The sequence below is a fragment of the Pleurodeles waltl genome, chromosome 8 (assembly GCF_031143425.1).
Source record: "Pleurodeles waltl isolate 20211129_DDA chromosome 8, aPleWal1.hap1.20221129, whole genome shotgun sequence".
In the NCBI taxonomy this organism is placed as follows: Eukaryota; Metazoa; Chordata; class Amphibia; order Caudata; family Salamandridae; genus Pleurodeles; species Pleurodeles waltl.
This window is the reverse complement of record NC_090447.1, coordinates 1,485,483,749-1,485,507,092: the sequence shown is the minus strand read 5'-3', so window position 1 is coordinate 1,485,507,092 and position 23,344 is coordinate 1,485,483,749. Positions and strand designations below refer to the sequence as shown.

Below are 23,344 nucleotides of genomic sequence, written 5' to 3'. Positions count from 1 at the left end.
TGCTGCAGGATTTCTTGGTTTGACCATTTAGGCACCCACCGCCGGGCGTGGTACTGCTTTGGGACTCTATTCATCAGGTGAGGAATCCACAGGTAGTTGTATCCATCAGAAGAACGAGTTACTTACCTTCGGTAACGACTTTTCTGGTGGATACATTAGCTACCTGTGGATTCCTCACGGTCCCACCCGCCTCCCCGTTGCCTTTTTGGTCTCTCCAAGCAATCCTTGAGTGTGCTCCTTTTGGTCTTCAAAGTTGCAATACATTTTGCATGTATGATATTTGTATATATGTGTATATTTATATATAAATCTATATATATATTGGGTATATACATGATTCGTATGTATAAATATATTTATTTGTTTAAAAAAAAAAAAAAAAAAAGGTTATATTACAGCTATTTTATTGCAATGTTGTGTGATTTACAATATTAAGAGATGTTGCTTTGCTCTTTCATTGCATTGGGTTATTATTATTATTCTCATGCACGTAAAAAATGTTGGTACTGTCATCGGCACGTCGGCGAGGACTTCTTATTGCCTGTATGACGTCAGACGGCGTCGCGTGGGCTAGAGTGACGTCCTCGTCGACGTGCAGAGACTAGTAAGAAGATTTCCGTCAAATGCTGGCGCCATGGGAGAATTCATCAGGTGAGGAATCCACAGGTAGCTAATGTATCCACCAGAAAAGTCGTTACCGAAGGTAAGTAACTCGTTCTTTAGGTGCACCTTCTAAAACACAAATGTGTTCCAAAAATGTAATTACAGTGTCAGTGTCTGGTGATTTCACAAATGCATGATACATCCATTTTGAAAAATAATGTGTGAGGAGTACTGAATATCTCATGTTGCTTGGTAATGCGGCATAGAGCCCTGAAGAATCGAAACCTACTTTATCCCAAGCATCCACCGGAAAAGGTGTCAGATGCAGTGGAGTATGTAAACTTGCTCCTACTCTTGACAGCTAAACAAACTCTGTATCAAAAATGGTTAAAACTCCTGGTGATATTGGACATGTGCCAAAAAATGGGGCATGGAAAAGTTGCACATGATAGAGCAGGGCCCGGATGTTTTTTTAATGGAGTGGCATCCTTAAACATCTCACTAAAAACACTAGCCAGTTGACATGTCCGCGATCATTGACAGCACTCCTGATCATACTATGGGAAAGACGCAAGTCAGAATTGAAGTAGTAGGGGGAATCATTGGATAACACTAGCTGCTAAGACATGACTACTATAGGAAATTTGCCTTTTCTGCAGTGGCACCTCGGATTCTTTGCCTTTTTTCTGGCCCCAATATTTGTGCTACCTTTAGAACTCTGTGCACTTTACCCCTGCTAACCTGGGATAAAATGCCTGTGCTCCACTTTTCAACATGGTGAAATTGGCATACCTTTAACTTGCATGTTTAACTTACCTATAAGTCCTTATTATAAGGTAGAAAGTCTACCCAAGGCCTGTAAATTAAATGTCACTAGTGGACTGCAGCATCTATTGTGCCACTCACTACAGTGACAGTGCAAACATGACTTCAGGCCTAGCATTTATAGCTTGGCTGTTGCAGTTTTAAACTGCAAATTCAACCCGTCAGAATAATCCCTTTTGACAGGTCAAAGCCTTCCTTTAAAATATTTGTCACCCCTATGTAGGCCCTATTGCCCATAGACAGGGTGCATGGTATTTAAATGTAGGGGATGTAAAAATGTATTTTTAAACATTCTTTTAGCCAGTAGATGTGAAGGGGCGTGAAATGCTTCCCAGCAGAAAATAATAGACTGTGCTGAATTGGTAGAGATGATCCCTCTGAACTAGACAGAATATGCAAGTTGGGTCTGTGAGCATACTTTTACCATTGCAGTGCTAAATCCTGCCGGAGTGTGAAATCCTGTTTGACAGCTCTGCTGGGGTTTTACATGCACACTTGGAGCACACTTCAAAGGGTGAGAACAAAATGCCAAAACAATACTTGTGGAATACTGGAAAACTTTGTTTGGTTCTACCAAACTCCTTTCTCTGAGTTGTGGGAAAGGTGGTCACACCAAACTGGATTATAGTTTTAGATTTGGGGGAACACTTGGATTGCGATTGTGCACTCCCCACTCACACACCCCAGCCCTTAGAGTCTAAGTTTAGTGTGGCCAAAGACCTTTTGCCATCTTGAAAATGCCAAGAGTGGGTAGGGTTGACACTGGCAATTTTTACCTATTGGTTGAGGCATTGCCAGAGATCATTCCCATCTACTGACTCGTGGCAGGCATGGTTATTGGACCTCTAGGCACCCACTTAAGAACTCTAGGATGTGAAAATGAACCGAAGAGGACTGAACCAGCTGTTAGTGGCCTTAGGGGAGCTTTAAGGGACTAGACCTGCTCCCTTATGTACCCAGGACAAAGAAGTGGATGCCAAGGGTCATAATGCTGACCCGATAAAACTACAGGAACACAACAAACTACAAGATGCCTTTTCTGGCAATTGCCCACCTGATCAGTGGCCACTGGGCCCTTCTGTTGGCCTCTGTCTGCCACTCTGTGAGTCTCTAAGTACCTCTCCTAAGGTCCTGGGGTTCGTCAGAAATGTACTCCTGTGGTGAATTGGACTTATAGAACTAAAGTCAGAAGGTAAAATTAAAAGAAATCATACCTCCAGTTCTTATTTGATTTTTACTATATTTTTCTAGTTTGGTTTGGGATTTTTATTGTGTTGCATTTCAACTTTATAACTGTTTTGGTACTGCACAAATACTGTGCACATTGCCCTAAATTAATCCTGTCTGCTCTGTGAAATAGCTACCAGGGGATCACGCTCAGGTTAATTTACTGTCTTTAAGGGTTCACCCTGACAAGGTTTGTGAGTATCCCTCAAGGTGGAGAGTCACCCACCTCAAATAATAATCGAATTTCTTGCAGCTACCACAAACCGACCCAATACATTTTTGAGCTGTTCAATCAGCATCACCATGAGAAAGGTAAAGAGTGTGGTCAAGTCAGTTAGATATAAACCAAGCAAGAGGACTTCACTTTCCATCATCCTGCAGCACAGAAAATGACATAACGTCCTGCCTTCTTCCTATTTCAATTGACATTAACCAGGCGCCCCCAGCAAAAGGTGACATAGACAAGGGCACTGCCCATTTGGGCCATATAGGGTTTTGGGCTAGAACCCCTGCTCCACTGAATCTTACAATGTAAGATAAAATGATGTGCATCACCCTATACTGCCAATCCCCACAGTCACACCCAGATCTAGATGTCCCAGACACTCGCATAGAATTTGCACAACACAGTATCCAACTTTGTACACTTCCCACTAACTATCACACACCCTTAGACTAAAGAACACACATTCCAACATTCCAGCTAATGCTGAACAATGCTATCTCTGCATTACACTACACACCAAAAATTGCAGACCTCATCACATATCAAAAGCTTGTTGCACTGTTAATCACAGAAACATAGTTTACACCCACATCTTTGCACATCCTAGACATCCTTCTTGCCACAGGCTACAACATCCATCTTGTGAACCGTGCAAATAAGAAGGGAGGAGATCTCGCTGTCATTCATAGGTCCTTCTGGACCTGCACTATAGGCAAGCAAGTAACACTCAACTCCATGGAGCTGCTGCCATGCCATTTCCCACTCTCTGTAACTCAGACTGCTGTCTTCCATCTCATCCACAGGCTTCCCGGGCAGAACAAGAACTTCATTGATAAAACTCTCAGATCTCCTCACCACCTCATCCAATATGCCCAAACCAACCTCTTGGGTGACTTCAACCTCCAAGAGAGTGTATGACACTAACAGTACAGCACATGCCTTTACCACACATGCCTGTTCTATGCTGCCTTCACCATGCAGAAGTCTTTACCATACACTTGTTTATCATACATGGTAACAATGTGTAAAGGTAAGTAAACCCCCCAAATACACGTGTGTGTGTGTGTGTGTGTGTGTATATATATATATATGTATATATATATATATATATATTTATATATACATGCGCACACACACACACACACACATATATATATAGTTATAGTTAGGACCAGGTTTCCATAGGAAAAGCATTTTTGACTTGCCTATATCTTTGGTGTCATTTGACGAATCTTCATGATTATTTTTGTTGTGCATGGAAAGTTTCGGGGTCAAGTGGGGCTGTGAAAAAGTGGGGGTCAAAAAATGTGTTCCCCATGTTAATTCCCATAGGAGTTTTGAATACAACTGTAGCCCAAACCGCTGGACGGAATGACACCAAATTTGGCAGAAAGCTAAATTTTGTTCTATAGATTGTGCTTTTTGTTATTTGATATAAATGTGTTCAGTAGTTTTAGTGATATTAAAGGGAAACAAAATTTGTATATCTGTGCGGAGCCTAAGCACAGATCTCATGGTGAGATCTGATTAACTGTCAGTACTTCAACCAGAAAGTGATGGCAGCCATCTTGGGACAAATATACATGATAGCACCATATTGAAATGCATTGCAGTAAATGGCAGGTTTTGATGGTCGCAAAAAGGAGAATGTGATAACATTTTTTAGTTACAATATAAATTCTTTGTTGATGGTACCATGCTAAGTTTAGGAATTGTGATTTTACCCTGCTGGGATTTCATGGATCATGTTTGAGAGAGAACTGTTTTCTCATGATTTTCCCACCGAGGTTATGGAAGGTGCATAGAGGTTATGGAAGGTACTGCAGACACTATCTTTCTCAGCCATATGAGAATGAAGTCTGACATTCTCAGTAAAACATGTACTTTCAACAGGGGCAACCTGTCAGATGATTCCCTTGAGTTTTACTGCAGCCTCCCAGAGTGTCCTAAAGAACAACTAGAGAGTCTTATCTATGACAAAAGCACAGCACACCTGAAGCCATCTTGATTAAATCAAACTTGTAAAACGTAAAACATTTAATTTAGAAAGGAACCAAAAGAGGGGGTTCATTTTGTCATAGAAATTATGGTTAGTGCTGTAGAAAGAAAAATTAGCACATTTTAAGTACATTCTCAAATATCTTTCTCTTCTATTCCATTAAAATAATCTGACATGCTGACTGAAACATGCACGTTCAACATCAGCAGCAGACTATCAGTTAACTCCCTGGTGATCACCAGCTTACAATATTCTAAGGAGCAACTAGAGTGCTAACATTCTGAATTTATGCCAAAAGTGTGTCACATCTGATGGACTTGAAGTGGAAACCTGAAAGCATTTTCTACTGAGGGTACTGCAGTAAACAAGGAAATTGGGGAGCCAGGCCCTGCATCCACCATCCACCACTGTGCATTGCGATGGCCCTCTTACTTAACGCTACTTAAACCCTGGAAATTTCCACTGAACAAACAAAAGGTTACAGGGACGTTAAAGTTAGGAAATACATTTTTTTCAAAAACTTGGAAATTCACAAAAAAAACAAAGATACCTGGACGTTATTTTACACTTGCAAAAAAAAAGAAATTCAGCAGTTAGGGTTATTTCAAGGATCTATAACTTGTGCCCTAAAGTAGCTATAACTCGCACCTGCACCGTGCACTGCTAATTACCACACATCTGTGACATCACTGATAATATCACTGTTACATTTGCAGTACAAGTATTGATGAGGAAACTTCAGTGGGAAAAAAAAAATATATATATATATATATATATATATATTACCTAATGGCAGTCGCCACTAGGTAGTTATAGTTAGGACCTAGTTTCTATGGAAAAGGCATTTTTTGTTTCGCTAATAACCTTGCCACTGATTGATGAATCTTCACAAAATTTTCCCAAAAAATGACACTCCTTTTGGTACGAGTTATAGTTTTTTTAGATAACCATACCTGCTGAATTTCTACGGTTTATGTGTGTAAAATCTAAACCTAACTAGAACGTCCCTGTAACCTTTATTATTTCAGTGAATTTCTAGAGTTTTTTAAATGTAATGTAGTATTTAATTACCATAAGTTAATCCATCTGCCACTACAGCCAGGCCCTGTGGCCAACCCCCTGCATGCAGCCAACTCCATGCTGTGGGTCTGTGAGTGGGTGTGTGAGTGGCTGTAGAGGTATGTGAGTGGGTGTGCGTGGTTGTGTAAGTGTAGGAGTGGGTATGTGAGTGGGTGTGTGAGTGATTTTGTGGGTGTCTGAGTGGGTTTGTGAGTGGCTGTATGGATGTGTAAGTGGTTGTGTGGGTGTGTGAGTGATTGGTGTGTAAGTGGGTGTGTGGGTCTGTGAATGGGTGAGTGGGTCATTCTGAGGGTCTCTGAGTGGTGTGTCAGTGGCTGTATGGGTGTGTGAGTGGGTGCACCAGTGCTTTTGCTGTACGGGTATGTGAGTGAGTGTGTAAGTGGCTCTGTGAGTGGGTGTGTAAGTGGCTTTGTGGGTTGTACGTGGCTGTGTGAGTGGGTGTGGTTGCCTGTGTGAGTCTGTGAGTGGGTATGTAAGTCACTGTGTGGGGTTGTAAGTAGGTGTGTGAGTGGCTGTATGAATGTGTGAGTGGGTGTGAGTGCTTGTATGAGTGAGGGAGTCTGTGAGTGGATGAATGTTATTTAATTGTGGTCTGGATCTGTGAATCCACCACATAATCATAAAGGGGCTGTGCTGACCTTTGTATCCCCAAAGAAAACATTTTTCTGAAATTTCTTGCCCATGAGGTATCCCTCACAGACCCCGCCACCAGTTGAATGGTGTACCTCTATCCTAAACCCTTATATCCTGTTTAATCTTTATTCCCCCTGCCTCTGGGATCCATGTCCCAATTGACAACTTTTCTCTCAGATTGCGGTCAGACAATCACATCATTGCTGTTTCAATCGGGATCTGTGGATCTACTCCAGTAGATTTGGTTCTCTAGATATAGATAAATCTTTTTTTCTTTAATAACCCCAAAACTAATGAACAGATTTACACCAAATCACAAAAAGCACTTTTTTATATAGCTTTCTGCTAAATTTGGTGTAATTCCATCCTGAGGTTTGGGTGGTATTTGTGTCTAAAATCCCTTTTGGAAATTGCATGGGGAAAACACGTTTTGGGACCCCTTCTTTTTCTCATCCCTCGCTTGATGAATCACCCCGAAACCTTCTAGACAGCAGCTCAAGTGACTAGCACACTAGTTTTAAAAATGTCATGAAGATTCGTCAAATGACGTCAAACTTATAAGCAAAACAAAAAATATTTTTCCCTGTGGAAACTAGGTCCTAACTGACAGTTTCCATACAAAAAGCGTTTTTTGACTTGCCTATTTCTTTGGCGCCGTTTGACAAATCTTCACAAAATTTTCCAAAAAATGTTTACCAGAGAATCTTGTTGCACATAGAAAGTTTTGAGGGGATCTGTCAAGCAGGGTCTGAGAAAAAGGGTGGGGGGGATCAAAAGAAGTGTGTTTCCCATAATAATTCCTGTAGGGATTTTGAACACGTATGCAGCCTGAACTGCTGGACTGAATTACACCAGATTTGGCAGAAAGGTAGCTTTTGGCCCAGAAAGAAACCTTTTTGTTGTTTGGTGGAAATTTGTTCAGTGTTTTTTGAGATATTAAAAGAAAAAGAAATATAGATATCTGGAGGTGCAAAGGCTTCTCAAATACTCCCAATCATGTGCTGAGATCTGATTGGCTGCCAACATGTCAGCTAGGAAGTGTTGGCAGCCAGTTTGGGACTCAGCTTCAGCCGAGTCCGAGGAAAAAGGTTAAAAAAAAAGGAAAAGGGGGCAAGGTAAGGACACCTGTTACCCTTTAGCTTTGGTTTTGGGATCCCAAAGGGACATCACAGGGCAAAAAAAGCATTTTTTTAAAAAAAATGTTTCCTCAAATTGTGAGTTTGCAGCAAAAGCAATATAAAAAAACAAGCATAGTCTTCAGCTCTTGTTTTAATAAAGCCCTCAGGTGGGCCAGGTCCTGGGGGTATATAAAAAAATTAAGAAGGGGGCGCACCAGGCCCCCCCTGGGCTGATTTATGCCCCGGGGACTGCCACCTCCCTGGGACTTAAATTCAGTAACAAGCTGGGGGACCATGCGGACCCCCCCACCATGGGCACCACCACCTCTCTGGGGAAAAATGCCTTAATTATAATGGGGGGGGGGGTCCTGTGGATCCACCCATGCCCCAGGGACCGCCACCTTCCCAGGGCAGTTATGATTACATCCCTCCCCCTCGCAGCCCCGGGGACCAACACTTCCCTGGGGCTGAAAGAAAATGATGAAGAGGTTCCATTTTGGACCCTCGATGATCACCACCTCCCCAGGGCAATTCAGTGAAAACAAGTGGGGGGGTGCACAGCCTCCTGCGCCCTGGGGACTGCTAACTCCTGAGGGCTGAAATAAAATGATGTATCCCTGTCCCCAGGGACCACCAACTCCCCGAGCAAGTCAGTGCAATTAAGGGGGGGCCACGTGGCCTCGCAGCACCAGGTACCACCCCCTCCCTGGGGCTGAAATAAAATGATGTAGGGGGTCTGTTGTGGCTCCCTGGCCCTGGGGGCCACCACGTCTCCGGGGCTAAGTTAAAATGGTGGTGAGGGGCCACGCAGCCTGCCTCGTGGAGCCAATAATGACCCTAGGGACCCTGCCCCCACCCCCTCCGAACAGTGCCAGCTCCTGCTTGTGTGCCCAGGAGCCAAACCCCGGGACATAGCTGCTTGCTCTCGCTTGGCAAGAGCTTTGACAGCTCCCTCCAAGTCAGAGCAAACTCTCTGCCTCCAGCAAGCAAGAGCTTTCAAAGTGCTCTCACCGGCTGGAAGCAGAGGTTTCATATCTTTCCCTGTCCGCAGAAATGCGGGCAGGGAGAGAGATGAGACGATTGCTTTTGCAGCCAGGGAGCTGCATGTGTAGCAGCTATTTGTCTGCAAAAGCAATGCCGGCTCCCTCAGGAGTTAGGGAGCAGGCTGGGACCGCGTAGACCTTGAGGCCCGCCACAATCCCCATCATGCACATTGAATGCCCTGTGGGGCACTCAGATGACATGGCTGCGCCCCGTGGAATGGGGCCCCGGGAGCCGTAATCGGCCCAGGGAGGGGGATCGCGCTAACCCTCTCCCCCATTGAACAAAGGTTGGCCCTGGTGGCTGGGGTCCCCAGGGCCGAATACGGCTGGGGAGGGGCACTACCTCCCCTAGATAACATGATTCCCGTTCTAAATTGCTAAGAGTATGCAAATGTGCAAATCACCTGGAAGCTGCACCTGTTTGTCCCTGCACCCTCTACCTTTGTAGTATGCATGTTTTCCCCCCTTTTGCCAGGATGATGGACAGCTTCCTAAAGGGTCCCCCAGTGCGTTTCCTGCCTATTTTGATGGCACGTTCTTGATGCCAAGGAATATGAGGGCATCTCCACAAAACAAAGAAGCACTTACTTCATATAGATAAGAAGAAGGATCCTGGTTTGGTGGAGATTTACATCTTTGTAGTCTTGTTGGCCTCTCTATAGCAAGATTCATGTTATCACAGAATCCTAGAAAAACAGGCAACCAGCAGCGGCTCCTAGGCTATGGGGGAGTAGCCTCACCTCCCCCCCTCCACCAGCAGCTGCAATTGAAAAAAAAAACGATAATAAACTTTGTTTATTATCGTTTTTATTGTTCAAGGGGCGGGGTCATAGGAATGACGAGCACTGAGGGGAGTGGTGTGCACGCTCCCACTCACATACCCACTCAGACTCACGCACCCACTCACAGACCCTCTCAAAGACTCAGGCACCCACTCAGAGACTCGTGCACCCACTCACAGACCCAGATACTCGCACACCCACTCAAAAACCCACTCAGAGACTCACGCACCCACTCACAGACCCACTCAGACACTCTTGCACCAACTCACTGACCCACTCACTCAAACACTCACTTACAGACCCACTCAGACACTCATGCTCCCACTCACAGACCCACTCAGACATTCATACCTACTCCCAGACCCACTCAGACTCTCACACTACACTGACAGACACACTCAGAGACTCACACACCCACTTACAGAGACATTCTCACACCCACTGTCACACCCAGGGACACCCCCTTACACCTACTCTCACACCCAGACACTCTCACATCCACAAAAACCCTGTCATGCCCAATGTGACACCCAGACAGACACTCACACCTACTCTTACACCCACAGACACCCTCTCACATCTATTCTCACACCCAGAGATGCAAGCCCTGTGGCCAGCTCCCGCTGCATATGGCCAAAGGCCATGCGTAGAGCAGGGTTGGGTGATTAGCGGGGTTGGCTGCAGGGGCTGGCCATGTGCGGCGTGGGGTTGGTTGGTTATAGGGGGTTGGCCGAATGCTGTGTGCGGTGGTGGTTGGATTAACGTATAGTAATGAACCCTACTCTACCCTACTGTGTAATCCAGCATTTAGGTCACAAACCTTTGTGTGAGAGCAAAGCCTCTTATCATGAATAAGGACAGCAATCATGGTTGATGAAGAATCCTAAACTGGGAATTTGGAAGTCTTTAGCGATGGAAGCATAAGCACTGAAAGTGACTGTCTTGCATCTCTTGCATGGTTTATTGGTAAACGCAGAGGAGTTATCTTACAAAAGACAAATCAGTAGGTAGGATATGTACATTACAGTAATTGTTCTCTGAAACTGAATCATAGCGTGGACCTTGTCACCAGTGTCGAGAAGTAGGCATGAAGTGCTAAATATTTAAAATTTAATGTCGGCATCAAGAGCATGTATGTTCTTATACCCTTGCAGCCTCCCTCTCCTGCCCCGTACCAGCCTATAAAATTCTAGAATATTAAATGATGTATTCACAATACATTTGTCATGGCTTCTGCTTGGCACAAGCCTTAAAGATTTAATTCTTTACAGGTTGTCACTGAAGGTTTGCAGTGGTTTACACATCCATATTGGAGCACATTGAAATAGTCATGTGTCTCATCCGAGTCTTCTACTTCTGTGCCAGTCATTGCTTCGCTCTCAGTGATTTCTAGCCTTGTGCTTTGCAGATTGTTGGCAAAAGCCTGTGATGAGAAATAATGATTTCTAAGTGACAGGCTCCTTGACAACACCTTCCTGTTCTTGCACTGCAAAAAAATAAAAAATAAATTATATCTGTGGTAAAAATATTCAAATTTATAATAATAAAATAACAAATAACAAAGAATGGCACGTCTTATATGGTGAAGAAAATGACAGCATGTTGGTCAGAGGATTCATTTTTATGTTAAGTCAGTATCTTGGCTTGCATAACCAACAAGCATTGGCACCGCGAGTAGGTCTGGCTTATGAATAAAAATGCCTTTTGTGTCATTGATAGTGGATTAGACACTCAAGTCATCATACAGGCACTCTGTCACTCATCTTTGCACACATGCAACCATTCATCCATCAATCATTCACCCTTTGACATAACTGCAATAAAACACTGTAAGGAAATGCCTCCTTGGCATGGTTACCCCCTGACTTTTTGCCTTTACTAATGCCAAGTTATGATTTGAAAGTGTGCTGAGGCCTGCTAACCAGGCCCCAGCACCAGTGTTCTTTCCCTAACCTGTACCTTTGTTTCCGCAATTGGCACACCCTGGCATCCAGGTAAGTCCCTTGTAACTGGTACCTCTGGTACCAAGGGCCCTGATGCCAGGGAAGGTCTCTAAGGGCTGAAGCATGTCTTATGCCACCCTGGGGACCCCTCACTCAGCACAGACACACTGCCTGCCAGCTTGTGTGTGCTAGTGGGGATAAAACGACTAAGTCGACATGGCACTCCCCTCAGGGTGCCATGCCAACCTCACACTGCCTATAGGTATAGATAAGGTATAGATAAGTCACCCCTCTAGCAGGCCTTACAGCCCTAAGGCAGGGTGCACTATACCATAAGTGCACTATGCCCCTACAGTGTCTAAGCAAAACCTTAGACATTGTAAGTGCAGGGTAGCCATAAGAGTATATGGTCTGGGAGTCTGTCATGCACGAACTCCACAGCACCATATTGGCTACACTGAAAACTGCGAAGTTTGGTATCAAACTTCTCAGCACAATAAATGCACACTGATGCCAGTGTACATTTTATTGTAACAGACACCCCAGAGGGCACCTTAGAGGCTTAGAGGTGCCCCCTGAAACCTTAACCGACTACCCGTGTAGGCTGACTAGTTTTAGCAGCCTGCCACACACCAGACATGTTGCTGGCCACATGGGTAGAGTGCCTTTGTCACTCTGTGGCTAGTAACAAAGCCTGTACTAAGTGGAGGTGCCTCTCACCTCCCCCTGCAGGAACTGTAACACCTGGCGGTGAGCCTCAAAGGCTCACCCCCTTTTTTTACAGCACCCCAGGGCACTCCAGCTAGTGGAGTTGCCCGCCCCCTCTGGCCACGGCCCCACTTTTGGCGGCAAGGCCGGAGGAGATAATGAGGAAAACAAGGAGGATTCACTGGCCAGTCAGGACAGCCCCTAAGGTGTCCTGAGCTGAGGTGACTCTTTTAGAAATCCTCCATCTTGCAGATGGAGGATTCCCCCAATAGGGATAAGGATGTGCCCCCTCCCCTCAGGGAGGAGGCACAAAGAGGGTGTAGCCACTCTCAGGGCTAGTAGCCATTGGCTACTAGCCCCCCAGACCTAAACACCCCCCTAAAACGAGTATTTAGGGGCTCCCAGAATGCAGCAAGATAGATTCCTGCAACCTAAGAAGAAGAGGACTGCTGAGCTGAAAACCTGCAGAGAAGACGGAGACACCAACTGCTTTGGCCCCAACTCTACCGGCCTGTCTCCCCACTTCTAAAGACACTGTTCCAGCGATGCGTTCCACAGGGTCCAGCAACCTCTGAAGCCTCAGAGGACTACCCTGCATCTAGAAGGACCAAGAACTCCAGAGGACAGCGGCTCTGTTCCCCAAAGACTGCAACTTTGCAACAAAGAAGCAACTTTGAAACAACACACGTTTCCCGCCGGAAGCGTGAGACTTTTCTCTCTGCACCTGACGCCCCCGGCTCGACTTGTGGAGAACAAACACCACAGGGAGGACTCCCCGGTGACTATGAGACCGTGAGTAGCCGGAGTTGACCCCCCTGAGCCCCCACAGCGATGCCTGCAGAGGGAATCCCGAGGCTCCCCCTGACCGCGACTGCCTTCTTCAAAGACCCGACGCCTGGTAAAGACACTGCACCCGCAGCCCCCAGGACCTGAAGGATCCGACCTCCAGTGCAGGAGCGACCCCCAGGTGGCCCTCTCCCTTGCCCAGGTGGTGGCTACCCCGAGGAGCCCCCCCTTGCCTGCCTGCATCGCTGAAGAGACCCCTTGGTCTCCCATTGAAACCTATTGTGAACCCGACGCCTGTTTGCACACTGCACCCGGCCGCCCCCGTGCTGCTGAGGGTGTACTTTCTGTGCTGACTTGTGTCCCCCCCGGTGCCCTACAAAACCCCCCTGGTCTGCCCTCCGAAGACGCAGGTACTTACCTGCTGGCAGACGGGAACCAGGGCACCCCCTTCTCCATTGAAGCCTATGTGTTTTGGGCACCACTTTGACCTCTGCACCTGACCGGCCCTGAGCTGCTGGTGTGGTAACTTTGGGGTTGCTCTGAACCCCCAACAGTGGGCTACCTTGGACCCAAACTTGAACCCCGTAGGTGGTTTACTTACGTGCAAAAACTAACAAACACTTACCTCCCCAGGAACTGTTGAAAATTGCACTGTCTAGTTTTAAAAAAGCTATATGTCATTTTGTGTGAAAACTGTATATGCTATTTTGCTAATTCAAAGTTCCTAGAGTTCCTAAGTGGAGTACCTTTCATTTAAAGTATTGTTTGTAAATCCTGAACCTGTGGTTCTTAAAATAAACTAATGTGGAATCACGTTCTCCTGGATCCATTTGGACCTAGCAGACCCTGTGATACACAATGAAAATACAGGCCTGTTTCTGTTGAACACATTACAATGTTGAATTAACTAGACCTTGAAGAAATTCCTATTGTGCTTGAAACGCATTATGTTGCAAGGCTTGCTAAACTGACGGCCATCACAAGACACCACTGCATGCTAGCTTGCGAAATCCTCACTGCTAAAGTACTAACGTATGCACTTATGGTTCCTCTTTCTCCACATATAGATGTATCACAAGACATTTGATTCAGAGGACATTGTGCAAGCTTCCTGTCCATGATTCTAACCCTTATATGGAGCATCACGTGTGCTATATAGAGAAAAGGTAATTCATACAACATTATCAAGAACCAATAAAATGTGTTAATGTGTCTGCGGTTTAATGATATAAAAGATCATGCATTACTTCCTTGTGCAGACTGTTCGAGCTGGATTTTGGCCCGCTCAGTCTCCGTGTACACGTATTTCTTATTGTGTCTTATTAGTTCTTATTAAAAGTAATCTAAAGAAGAGCGGCTGGTCTCGGTTTGTTTCCTGAATTGTCTGGATCTGAAATACTCTGACTTGGCTTCGACATCTGGTGGAGGATTGCAGTTGGATTTACGATTTCACTGGCTCAGCTCCTGCCTCTCTGCGGAGGGGGGCAACGGCGTTCTGGGCTGGTCGGGCCCCCTCCGGGGCAGGGTGTTGTTGCTGTCATGAGTATCTGTCATTTCCTCGGTCCCGTCTGTTTATGTTTTGAATTTTGTTTTTTCCCTCTTCTCCTCCCTCTCTCTCACCTTCTGTTCGCAGAGGGTGTTGTATAGGGGGGAGGTGGCGGGTGATTTACGTTTGCACTTCTAAATGGAGTTGTGGATAATTGTACTATATGCTATTCCTATTAGCCTGATGTTCTTTCTTGTTATGTTTGTTCTTTGTTTAAGGTGGCATGCGGATGTTCCTGTCCCCATTATTCCAGGCTCTTCTAGAGTACCTCGTTCAGACATTCAGATGATGGCCGTCAGATCTCCGCGTGCTGGAGTTTTGTGTTGATATTATCGTTTCAGCCTTATTGCGCCATTTCCTTCCCTCTTTTGTTCTCAGTGCTAAGGAATTCATGGTTCAGTAGTTGCTGTAAATATTAGCCAAGGGTTTCTGTTTATCCAGCGACGCTACATGTGTGAGACTGTTAGTGGTATGGTCTCGGTACACAGCGTGAGGCGCTGTGTGGCCACAGCTCCCAACCGGAAAGGGTTGGTGCAGCATTTCCCAACCGGAGGGGCTGGGGAGAAATACTCTGGCCAGAGGGGGTGGTGATTGTCCACCCCAGCAGGAAGGGCAGGTTGTGCCCGGTGATTTATTGAGTGGTAGGTGTCCACTCCAGTGGAGCAGGCAAGGCAGGCAGTGCCGTGTTCTCGCATATTTATTTATTTATTTTCTCTCTCTCTCTCTGCGCTGATAGCGTTGCGGTGTTGTGCTCTGTGGGGGCGTCGTATTGATTTTTTCCTTCCTTCTCTCTTCTCTTTCTCTCTCTCTCCTGCTGGTTAGATGGAGAGATAGACAGGGTGGTTGAATTATGTGTTAGGATAGTAGTGAGAATATAGTGAGGAAGGAGATGTGTATTAACTGACTGACTCAAGCTGCGATTGTACCAGAACTCTGGAGCATTACGCCCGCCAATACCGTTACAGTGACTCATTACTACAACTGACAGGGTCTGCCTGTGCACCATACTCTACTGTCACCACGCACCAGCACAAAGTGTGGGAGGCATGACCATCACGTAGGGCAAGTACCTGTTTTTGTTATATTGTTATCGTATTGTCCTATATGTGATTGAGTGCACTGTTCACCATTATTGCATTACCTGTGTGTCACCCGCCACGGATCTGGTCCGGGTTCTAATCCCATACAGCTGCACCCTGTCTCAGGGCAGGAAAGCAAGGGTGTGGGATCTTTGCCTTTCTCTCTTGACTTTCCTGTCATCTTTAATTCGCTAAAAGGACGCCAGTGTACGCCGTCACCAGCACCTTGGCACTGTTTTTTTTTCATTCCAAACTTGTGCATGCTTGCGGTGAACAAGGCTGCGTGTACTGTTGTGTGATTGCAGACAAACTCTCCGCTTCACTAATAACAAATGCAGTTGGCAGTGCTGATTTGAGTGCGGGTTTTCCTCATGTGTCATTTGATATGAGCGGCAGAAATAGCCGACTCCCTGGTGTTTCCTGGTGTGACCGAACTGTTTACGTGAAGTGGTAAGGAAAAGCAGTGACCTTTTATTTAGCTATGGGGAACCCCTTTAGCAAGGAACATTTGGACACACATCAAATCACACCCCCTAGGGATAGTCCTGCCTACCAAGTAGCCGTTAAGCAAGGATTACATGCATTAATGTTTCTTGACAAATGGCACAGGCTGACGGCAAGGCGACCCGACTTACAGTTTCCAAGTAATGGCACATATGACATGAACAAGTTGTCATACTTGAGACAAATGCTGATTCTAAGGGGACTTAAGACTCGTAACCTGGAATGGGACTCTTTCTACTCATGGGACTATTGCCTACGAGACCTCAGACATTCAAACGACATAAAAGCTAAAGTGTGCAAGGAATTGGTGGTGTTGAAAGACGGATTTTATTCTGAAAGACAGAGGAATGAGAAGAGGGAGGAGCGGAGGGATAAAATGCTCAATATGGTAGGAACATTCCCATGTCTTCCTGTGGTAGGTGCACCATCACTGGAACACAGTATGCAGGGAACGACATAGGAAGAGACTGAGGATGCACTCATAGAAGACATACTGATGGGGAGGTTAGGTAATGAAAACAAAACAGTGAGTTCGGAGGAAAAAGTGCACGTTGAGCACTTAGCGACAGGTACAGAGCCTCCTGAGCTATCTCTGGCTCAGAAAACTGCAGCCCGTGAGCTTGCACATGGTTTAATAAAAGAGGAACTAAACACACCACACGAAGCATAACATTGATATTTTTACAGGGTTTTTAGACGGAAGTCTATTTGAAAGGAGGAACACAAATGAAAGGAAATTCACCATACGGTACACCGAGTGCTTCTCCCAGCACACTAAGAAAGACTAAGTTCCTGAAATCAGACAGAAAAAATTGTCGTGCCATACTCACAGATCTCATTGATAGAAGACAGACGTTTGCGGAGGTAGAAAGAGATAACAATAGGGAATACAGAGAGGAACTTCTAGCCATGGCGCGATCAGAACTGATGGCCCTAGGCCCTGAGATACACCAGATATATGCTCACTACACTAACAGCACAAGTCCCCTGCCAACAGAATACAGTTGGGACACTTCTCAAATGAGTTTCACAGATGCAGACATGCCATCCTGGAGTAACGACAAATTGTCTGAAAAACTGGAATACGCTATATTAAAATTACAGAAATGGAAAGAATTGAAAGAAGGGTTAAAAGCAGCTCAGGTCCTGCACAGCCTAGAGAAAAATAAGGAAGGGACAGAACAGGTACAGACAAGGATGATGCCTCTGAGAGAGGTACCTTTGTCCTCCTTAGGGGAGGATGGCCATACCCCAACATATTTCTATGTACCTTGGCATAGAGCTGACCTGTTTTCCTTCACCAAAGACTTCCCAAAATTACGCGATGAGCCACACAAATGGTACACAGAATTGAATAGAATAGTGGCAATGGGAGAAATGCTGTGGAAGGATTTGAACATGTTATTCAGTATAATAATACCACGAGATTTATGGGAGGATTGTAAGAAGGTGGTAGGATGGCCGGCAGAGGAACCAGTGAGGGGAAAAGGGTGGGCACCGGGACAAGAGGTAGAGACAGCAAGAGACAAGGTGATGAAATACATACGAAAAAAAGTACCAGAGGAAAAGGTTGATTGGTGTAAAATAATACATACAAAACAGGGGAAGAATGAAAGTGTGACAAGTTACCATGACCGCCTTCTACAGGTCTACCAGCAGGGTAGTGGAATGAGGAACCCACTGGGTGAGGCGATGCCTGCGCTTGTGACCAACTTTGTATATGGATTACAGCAGCCTATTCAAACTCATTTACAAACGTCTTTTGTGTGTTGGCAACAAGAACCCATTGACAAAGTGTTAGCAGCAGCCAGGTATTGCGCAGACTATCAAACAAATATCCAAAGGGCAGATGATGAGAAATTGAAAAAGGATAAGGTAAAACTAATGGTGGCACAAGAACGATTTTACAATAATAATCAAAGCAGGGGTAGGAGAAGGGGCAGGGGCAGAGGACAGGGTGAACGGGTACCTTTCACGCCACCGCCAGGTACCACCTGTTTCCACTGTAACCAACAGGGACACTGGAAGGAAGATTGCCCTTTTTTAGCCAGGGGACAAAGAGGTAGAGGTCAGCAGAGACAACAACAGGGCAGTATACAATACGGGACACAACAGTTACTACCCCCACCTTATACTAACGGCTTGTGCGGGGTGGGGTACATATCAAGACATACCACAGGCACCTCAGGGGGGACATGGGTTTCCATACTCACCTCCTGTGGAGACACATTTCACAGGCTCAGTACTGTCGGTTGATCAAGAAGGTCCATATGTAGATGGAACAGTGCTAAGCAGAACTGTGCCCTTTTTAGTTGACACTGGGGCCACTATGTCAATGCTAAAGGCCTCTGATGTACCCAACGCACCATTATCAGCAACTCAAATAACAGCCATAGGTTTGACAGGACAACCTATGAGTGAATACTTAACACAACCATTGAAATTCAAAGTAGGCCCTATTACTGTAAATCACCAATTTATTTTTGGGAGACACTGTCCAGTAAATTTGCTAGGAAGGGATCTCCTAAGTAAAGTACAGTGCACCATCAGCTGCTCACCTGAAGGGATCTCCCTGGAAAGCAAGGAGAATGGGATAGCATTACAGGCTTTCATGGGATGTGACTCCGGAGGCAAGGGACAAGAACAAAGTCTCCCACAAGAATTACAAGACTCGGTCCCTAGTGAAGTGTGGGCAAAGGGGCCAAATGATGTGGGAAGAATATTAGATTGCCCCCCCAGTGCGAGTGGCACTGCGCCCTGGAGCCCGTCTACCACAGGTGCCACAATACAAAATAGCCAAAGAGGGAGAGGAGGGGATAGCTCCAGTAATAGAAGAGCTTCTAAAGAAGGGGATACTGCGGGAGGTACGACACAGCCCATGCAACACTCCTATTCTCCCCGTGAAAAAGGCAGCGGAAGGACCAGATGGGTCCCCGGTATACCGATTTACTCAAGATCTTAGGGAACTGAACAAGGCAGTTATACCATCATTCCCTGTGGTTCCCAACCCAGCCACCATCATATCAAACATTCCCAGTACAGCTTCGCACTTCACAGTCTGGATCTCAGTAATGCCTTTTTCTCAGTGCCTCTTCATAGGGAGTCTCAGGGTCTATTCTGCTTTACGTACAAAAATAGAAAGCTAACATATACTTGTCTCCCTCAGGGGTTTGTGGACAGTCCAACATTATTCTCAGACTCTTTAAGAGCAGACTAGGCATCATTGCACTTTGCAGGAGGATCAACTTTGATACAATATATTGATGATTTGTTGCTAGCCTCACCATCACGGGAAGCGTGTGACCAGAACACCGTGGCCCTACTCTGTCACCTTGCCATAAAAGGACATAAGGTCTCCCCAAAGAAGTTGCAGTTCTGCCAATCAAAGGTGAAGTACCTAGGGCACGAACTGTCACCAGGGTCCAGGAGATTGCTACCAGATAGGATAGCAACAATAACTCAGCACCCCAGGCCACAAACACAGAAGGAGGTGAGGGCTTTCCTTGGGGTGGCAGGTTACTGCAGGCATTGGATACCGAATTTCTCCCTGATTGCACAACCACTTTTGAATTTAACACACAAGGATGTGCCAGACAAAGTACCATGGTCAGAAAACTGTGAAGAGGCTTTTCAGAAATTAAAGTTCGCATTGTGTGCGGCACCAGCATTAGGCCTCCCAGATTACACCAAAGATTTCCATTTATTTTGCCATTAAAAAGGTGGTTGCTCCTTAGGGGTTTTGGCACAAAAACACGGCACCTTCTACCGCCCGGTGGCTTACTATTCGGCTACCCTGGACCCAGTAGCAGCAGGTCTTCTCCCATGTCTGAAGGCAGTAGAAGCAGCCGCTTTAGCAGTGGAACAATCAGAAAATATTGTCCTGGCTCATACTTTGGTGTTACATGTCCCACACGCAATTGACACATTACTAACTACCACTAAGACCCAGCACCTGACAAATGCTCGCCTCTCACGCTATGAGTTGACACTATTGGCACCACATATAACGATAAAGAGATGCACAACATTGAATCCCTCCTGCCTGTTGCCTACCGAAATGGATCACGATGATCCCACCATAGATAATTCTTTCCACGATTGTATTATGGCAGTCGACACACACACCAAGGTGAGGCCATATCTCAGAGACACCCCATTCCCTGAGGCCGAGGGTGATTTATTTGTGTATGGTTCATGCATTAGGGACCACACAGGGATGCTACAAGCAGCCTATGCTGTGGGGACGGCCAAAAGACTACCTGAAGGAGGAAGGCTACCAAAGATTAAAAGTGCCCAGGCAGCAGAATTAGTAGCACTAATCAGAGCATGCAAATTGGCAGCAGGAAAGACAACGAATATTCACACAGACAGCCAATATGCTTTTGGGGTCACTCATGATTTCGGTCAACTGTGGACAATGAGGGGATTTCTCACTTCAGCAGGCCAACACATACAACATGCTTCATTGATTGTTGACTTGTTGCAAGCTCTACTACTGCCCAGAAAAATTGCAACTGTAAAATGTGCAGCCCACACTTCTGCTAAGGATTATGTTTCTGTGGGAAATGCTTTTGTTGACAAAGAGGCACGAAGATAGCCCTCAGTGGGTGTGAGTATGTAATGGTCCAGGTTAAACCCACCACAATAGCTAAGGAGGAAAGTACATATTTTGATCCAAAATGTGTTCAACAGCAGGCTGATGTGTCAGAACTAACAGATTGGGAAAAGGGCGGTTGCAAGACAGACGGGGAGGGTGTGTGGGTGGGACCCAACGGTAAAATATGTCTACCATCCACATTACTGTCCTCTATGGAACGCCTTTTCCATGGCCCCTCACATGTGGGTAGGGATGGAATGATACAACTGTTTCCACAATGTTGGTTTAATACCAAATTTCGGCAATATGCAGAACATTTATGTAAGAGATGCACGGTTTGTGCACAATACAACACGGGAAAATGTACACCAACCACTTCAGGCCATTTCCCACCGCCATATGGACCCTTTGAGAGCCTACAAATGGACTTCATTGAGATGCCCCCGGTATACAAGCTAAAATATGTTTTGGTAATAGTTTGTTTGTTCAGCAAATGGACTGAGGCATACCCTACCAGGAACTGTGATGCACAAACTGTGGCTAAGTGCCTTTTAAAAGAGTTAATACCACGTTTTGGGGTGCCGATTCTTTTAAGTTCAGACAATGGACCAGGATTCATTTCACGTATTATTAAGGGCCTTTGCAAAGGACTGGGAATAACACAAAAGTTGCATTGCGCATACCATCCACCTACAGCAGGGGCAGCAGGGAGAAAAAATGGGGTGTTGAAAAACAGAATAGAGAAGATATGCGCAGTGACTGAACTATCTTGGATTGATGCATTACCATTAGCGCTCCTCGCTATGAGAAGTACCCCTGATAGAGTCACAAAATTAAGTCCCCATGAGGTGCTATTTGGGCGCCCCATGAATATTCCAGGCCACATGTCAGTTGCCCCATTGGCAATAACAGATGATCTTTTGTTACAATATTGCAGGAAGATAACAGAGACGTTACGCTGTCTTCACCGCCAGGTACTGCAGGCCCTGCCAGAAGGAGGAACGCCACCAGAACACGGACTACTGCCTGGCAACTGGGTTTGGGTCAAGGCCCACACTAGGCGCCATTGCCTTCAACCACGGTGGAAAGGGCCTTACCAAGTCCTACTGACAACAGACACAGCGCTCAAGTGTGAGGGTCTCAATTATTGGATCCGCAGCTCACACACCAAGAGAGCAATTGAACCTGAGGTCATCCAGCCACCACCTGCGGTACCCATAAAGGTCACACCTGCTTCGCAGGGGTACAACCTTCGATCAACAAGAAACACCAAACAACACTGACAGGGCTGCTCGTGCTGCACTCCTACAGGAGTCAGGAGGTGCAAGAGGGTCCTGCGGTGAGACTACAGGGCTGCTCGTGCTGCGCTCCTACAGGAGTCAGGAGACGCAAGCGGGTCCATCAAAGAGTTCTTCATAGACTGCTCGTGTTGCACACCTCAGGAGAGGGATGGGTGCAAGCGGGTCTTACCTGAATATCTACGTATATCATGCAAGTGGTTTCAAGTGCTAGTAACCTCTGACACCACTCTGTGACGTGCCAACAAGAAGATACAGAGAATAAGAGATTAACAGACAAGGACTAAACAAGTGCAATTTGTGACACTTGGAGTAGAATAATGCCTAGAAGAAGAAAGGAGAAAAAGTGGCCTATGGTACTAACTGCGATACGTACCCCTGTTCCAGCAATAATTATCACTATAATAATTATTATATATCATGAAGAAATACGAATCCCATATCTGGACCAAGAACAGTATATAAATAACAGTGTAAATAAAATAGGGATTACCATTGCAGTGAAATAAGAACAAGGGGAGAACTCTAGTGTGGTAGAAAGGGTGGTGAACAGGACACAGTGGATAAAATATACCAAATGGGAGGAAGATGGGAACAATTAAAGGATAATGCATTTGTGCAAATGGTGAAATTTTATAAGGAATTGGCAAATGTGTCTGATTGCTATATTTGTACACATTTACCCACTTCTGCCCAGGGAAGGACAGATTACGCCCAGATTCCTCTTCCTCAGTATGCTTCATGTGACATACTAAACAGCATGTTTGCAAAGGAAGTAGATGGGACTATAAAGAGAAGGCCACCTAAAAGGAAGAAGAAGGTTGGAAAAGGGAGTTAAAAGGAGGGAAACAGTGGGGCGGGAAGAGAAAGTAAAGGAGGAGGTAGGATGGGTGTGTGTGGACAACTTGTACCGGAAAAAGGTGAAACAGAGCTGCTGGAAGCATTCAACATAGGAAGAGATGAGGGTTATGTACAGGGGGAGAAGAACATAGATATATCACAAATGTCCCTTTCTATACATAAGGAGAAAAAGGGGTCATGGTGTTTTCGATACCTCAAAGGCAGCATCCCAAGGCCAAATACATTTTATGATAAGGTGTGTCGAATGGTTACACCAGTAATGAAATGCCCTAACATACACCTCCCCAACCATAATAATAGCAGCATAAAGGTAGGAGAAAGCACCTGCTCCAAATACTCTGATTTGGATAACATACGGAAGGGCCCAGAAGGTTTGTCTGTAGGTCTCTCAGCTCCAAGGGGAATATACATAGTATGCGGGACATCTGCATATTTTAGACTGCCTGCAGGGTGGCAGGGCTCCTGCTACCTGGCGTTCGTACTACC

General features: G+C 45.7%; 1 protein-coding gene across 1 annotated transcript in view; it reads right to left on the bottom strand.

Annotated features, from left to right (window-relative positions):
- Positions 1-10,258: 10,258 nt before the first annotated feature.
- TIGIT (T cell immunoreceptor with Ig and ITIM domains) overlaps positions 10,259-23,344 on the bottom strand; it is a 277,764-nt gene continuing 264,678 nt past the window's right edge. The window contains exon 4 of the mRNA XM_069203232.1: positions 10,259-11,022. Within this exon, the coding sequence (XP_069059333.1) occupies positions 10,786-11,022 (237 nt within the window). The 3' untranslated portion in view covers positions 10,259-10,785. The remainder of the gene's footprint in view (positions 11,023-23,344) is intronic.